This window comes from Bidens hawaiensis, unplaced genomic scaffold, assembly GCF_021521415.1.
Source record: "Bidens hawaiensis isolate Kalapana, Puna unplaced genomic scaffold, B.hawaiensis_p1.1 tig00016667_1, whole genome shotgun sequence".
Classification (NCBI taxonomy): Eukaryota; Viridiplantae; Streptophyta; class Magnoliopsida; order Asterales; family Asteraceae; genus Bidens; species Bidens hawaiensis.
The window spans coordinates 104,222-108,361 of NW_027492526.1; the positions used below are offsets into that span (position 1 = coordinate 104,222).

Genomic DNA, 4,140 nt, shown 5'->3' on the forward strand with positions numbered 1-4,140 from the left:
ACCAATTGAGCCATACCATTACGGCATTACGCTCGTCGCTCTAATATGTGACCATTTGAACCATACCATCACGCTCGTCGCTCTGACTACCACGCTCGTCCTGACATGGTGTTTCACGCAACCCAGCATCACATCAGCCCAAGCGCGGAGCACGGTTACTACACCCAACGGTCTTATAAAAGAATAACACACCAATTTTAATCGATCATTTAATATAAGGGTATTACATTAACCCTGATATACAAGTGCCTCCATTCTACAAACTAGATTTCTCACGCAAACACACCGTAAAATAACAGAATGTCTATAACACTTAAGACTATGATATGCATTTACTTTAATCCACAACTCGAATAATCTCCATATACAAATCCTCAAATCACCTAATTATGATTATGGTTCTTCCCAGATGCTGCAAACCCGCAAGTCCGCAACTGGTTTTAAATCAACTCTTGAATATTGAACATTCTATATTACAAATGGTGTGAATTATAAACTTTCTAATATACATTCAAACATCCTTTACTCTCTATCAATTGATGTTAGTATATTAGCTATCTCAAAGAACCAACCGGGACGTACTTCACAGCATGTTGTTCATCACTGCTTTTCACTCTATGAAATTTGAATGAAGATATTTCCTGATCTTGTTCGCTTGATCGAATAAAAGTGTAGCACATCACTCCCGATAATGTTCCTATTACCGGCCCAACGATATACACCCATATACCCGTATAGTTGTTGCTAGCTATTGCTGGTCCGACGGTGCGGACAGGGTTCATTGATCCCCCTGATACCGGTCTGCAAAATGTTCATTTTATTTTAATGTTATAAATAATATTCTGGTTGCACACAACTTATAGAGAAGTATCTTAGAATATTAAGTTTTACCCTGCTAAAATGGAAGTGATGCATACAGCTGATCCTACAGCCATACCAGCTAGCTCTCCCACCTGAGAACATTTTTTAAGGTTTCTTTTTTAGTATATGCATTTAATATGGAAAACACGTGTAAAATCTTACGGCTTTAGAATCAGTTGCTACGGCTGAAGTGACAAACATCATTGAGAAAGTTACAATGATTTCCATGATCAGAGCTTGTAACTCTGTCCCTGACGGTGTGGTTGTGCCTAGATTCGTTATTGGTTCTAACATTATCCGTAGCGCGAATGAAGCCAATATGGACCCCGTGAACTGTGCTGCCGTGTAGATAGGGACCTAAATAAATAAACATGGACGGGTCAAACAACTTGAGTAACGTGTCAATAATGATAATCTCTCTCAGGTAGCCCAAACTAACATGCCCAAATTATCATTCGAAAAACCTGAAACTCTTAACTCAATTTTTTCCTAATTCGATTTCGAAGGTACCTGAATCCAAGGAAAATGTCCAACGGTTGCAAACGCTAGTGTGACGGCAGGGTTCATATGCGCACCGGAGATATGTCCGACAGCATAAATCATGACAGTGACAATCAACCCGCCGGCAACCGAGGCTCCAAGCTGCGACACTTTCTGTTCATCACTGGTGGCAAGTGCTGCCGACCCACATGTCACAAACACCAACAAGAATGTTGCCACCACTTCCGCGACCACCTGGTCACAAAACAAACATCGATCATCATTGTTACACAAACTATATTTTTAAACACCAAAACTTTACCTTTCGAGAAAACCCAGGAGGATAATAAACAACTTTAGATATTAATGTAAACTGACGGCTTTCTGGTGTTTCAGTCTTGATGAAGGGTACATCGTATCCGACACCACCGCCTTCGTTAGATTGAGTTTTTGACATGTTTAAGCAACAAGAACCGAAAACCAAACAAAATGGATTAGATTTTTCTTTTCCTGCGGTTGTCAAAGTTTGAATTTATAAAATATCTTTATTTCATTTTCTCTTATTTTCGCTACTTATTTATAACTAAGGCCCTCTTTTCATGAACAGCTGTCTTGTGACGTCTGATTCTCTGCCTCAACTATTTAATAAAATAGATTTTTTTTTTGGGTCTAATCATGAGTCATCGTTTGTTGCCAAAAAGTCATTAACTATGAATTTTCTACGATTGAAACTATTAATCTTTTTTCATTTTCATTACCACTTGCAAATTGTCCTTTAATATCCTTGGGATATTTATTGACAAAAGAACTTAGGTGCTATGCTAAATATCTTTTTTTTTAACAGCGAAATTTTTTTTCTAATACATTATTTCAAATCAACATTAAGTTTTAAATTGTTGTGTTGAATAAAGTGATGTACAATTTAATAAAAAGTAATGAGACTTTGTATGTATATGCTATACTAGTTTTCAAATGAACTTTTAATTTATAATGTTTTTTCTTTTTAAATATTTGTAGTGGTTAATGATCATTTTTCAAATCCGTTTATTGTAGTCGTCATCATGCGGAAGTCCACACGGAAGAAATTAGTCGATTAGTTTTAGTTTTTTCCCTTTTCATGTATGTTTTAATTCATTAAATCTTTTTTTTTTCCTTTTCTTTTTGGATTTCTAGAATGCATGAGTTATAAATGTATTGGATATCTTGGGTCAATTTTCCTATAATCTTCTCCTTAATTTGCTGCCCATAATTCCTTCCGTTTACAGCTGCCACATTCCTTACATCACTCCTAACAACTTTGCACTTTCCTTTATAATGATGGTTGTGTTTTGTATTTAATAAGTTCCATACCTATTGTAATATTCATTCGAAATACACAAGAACACTTTCGATATCATCTTTTATTTTAGATGGTATCAGAGCGGTTCAAGAAATAACCAAAAACCCTACCGGCAGCCGCCATGACAAACAACCAGACGAACAACCTGAACCAAAACAATGGAGGCACTAATCCTCCAGATACAAACACACCCTACTACATACACGCTTCCGAATACTCCAAACAAATGCACGTCAACGACGCGCTCAACGACAGCAACTACGGAGATTGGTCGCAAGACATGATGAACTTCCTGTTTGCTAAAAATAAAACAGGTTTCATCGATGGTACTATCAAAAATCCCGAGATAACGTCCCCAGATTACTTAACGTGGATGCGGTGTGACGCCATGATAAAGGGATGGCTCACCACATCCATGGAAAAAGATATCCGAAATAGTGTAAGATACGCGGAGACTGCATCTGAAATATGGAGTGATCTTCTCGAAAGATTCGGGAAAGAAAGCGCGCCTAGGGCGTTCGAGTTAAAACAACAAATTGCTGTTACCCTACAAGATGGAACTTCTGTGTCTGCTTATTTTTCCAAACTCCGCACACTGTGGGATGAAATCGAATCCGTTTTTCCCACACCATAGTGCTCTTGTAAAAAAGGCACATGTGAGGTTGGTAAGCACCTTGTGGAACACCGAGATAAAGGGAAGTTATATGAATTTCTCATGGGATTGGATCCTGAATTCAATGTCATTAAAACACAGATCCTTGCAACAAGACCTACCCCTAACCTAAGAGCAACCTTCAACCTTGTGAAAGAAGATGAAAGGCAGCGAGCCATCACCGCCGACAGAAAGCAACAACCAGAAACCGCTGCTTTCAAGGCATTCACACGACGTGAAAGCCACCTTGGTCAGACTCGAGCCAAGGGTACTTCAAAGGGTATGAAGCGACATGAAGATATTGAGCATTGTGATTTTTGTGGTAGAGATGGCCACAACCGAGATGGGTGCTTCAAGATAATTGGATACCCGGATTGGTGGGTGGGAAACAAACAAAGGGTGATAAAGCAAAGCCGAGGGCGGCCTGTGTCGAGGCGGAACCAAGCCCTATTCCTGATCTCACAAGTGAACAATACCAAATCTTTTTGAAGCATTTTGGAAACTCTAAACAGGAAATTGAACCAACTTCCAACATGGCAGGTAAGTCACAAAAAGACGGGGATTGGGTTGTGGATTCGGGAGCCACCGAACACATGACCTACCATACCGATCTTCTTGAAAATAAAAAGAAATATGCATATGAGGCCCCTGTTATTATACCGAATGGTCAAACCGTTCCCGTTGCAGGTAGGGGGGAATACACCATACCAGGAGGAATTAAAATAAAAGGGGTTCTCCACGTTCCTATGTTCAATTGTAATGTATTATCAGTTGGGCGTTTAGCTAACGATCTTCAATGTGCGGTGAC

At 39.0% G+C, this 4,140-nt stretch overlaps 2 protein-coding genes across 3 annotated transcripts; one reads left to right on the forward strand and one right to left on the reverse strand.

Annotated features, from left to right (window-relative positions):
- Window positions 1-288: 288 nt before the first annotated feature.
- LOC143551824 (aquaporin NIP2-1-like) lies at window positions 289-1,857 on the reverse strand. Of its 2 annotated transcripts, none has more exons than XM_077042169.1 (5): window positions 1,664-1,857; window positions 1,372-1,596; window positions 1,024-1,218; window positions 892-953; window positions 289-801 (listed from the first exon to the last, which is right to left on the reverse strand). In XM_077042169.1, exons 1-5 carry the CDS (start codon window positions 1,796-1,798, stop codon window positions 555-557), a joined length of 864 nt encoding a protein of 287 aa, XP_076898284.1. In that variant the 5' UTR covers window positions 1,799-1,857; the 3' UTR covers window positions 289-554. The 2 variants fall into 2 exon arrangements, with proteins under 2 accessions (XP_076898284.1, XP_076898285.1); XM_077042170.1 differs by having other exon boundaries at window positions 1,697-1,856.
- A 944-nt stretch (window positions 1,858-2,801) lies between these two features.
- Window positions 2,802-3,314, forward strand: LOC143551828 (uncharacterized). The gene has a single exon (XM_077042174.1). It carries the CDS (start codon window positions 2,802-2,804, stop codon window positions 3,312-3,314), a length of 513 nt encoding a protein of 170 aa, XP_076898289.1.
- Window positions 3,315-4,140: the final 826 nt, after the last annotated feature.

What these genes read in the sequence shown, in the direction of transcription:
- LOC143551824 (XM_077042169.1), bottom strand. Translation starts at nt 1,798, where the DNA reads ATGTCAAAAACTCAATCTAACGAAGGCGGTGGTGTCGGATACGATGTA. An exon ending in CTCCTGGGTTTTCTCGAAAG is followed by an intron (nt 1,597 to 1,663) that starts GTAAAGTTTTGG and finishes TTTTGTGACCAG; the next exon opens with GTGGTCGCGGAAGTGGTGGC. An exon ending in ATCACTTCCATTTTAGCAGG is followed by an intron (nt 802 to 891) that starts GTAAAACTTAAT and finishes AACATTTTGCAG; the next exon opens with ACCGGTATCAGGGGGATCAA.
- LOC143551828 (XM_077042174.1), top strand. Translation starts at nt 2,802, where the DNA reads ATGACAAACAACCAGACGAACAACCTGAACCAAAACAATGGAGGCACT.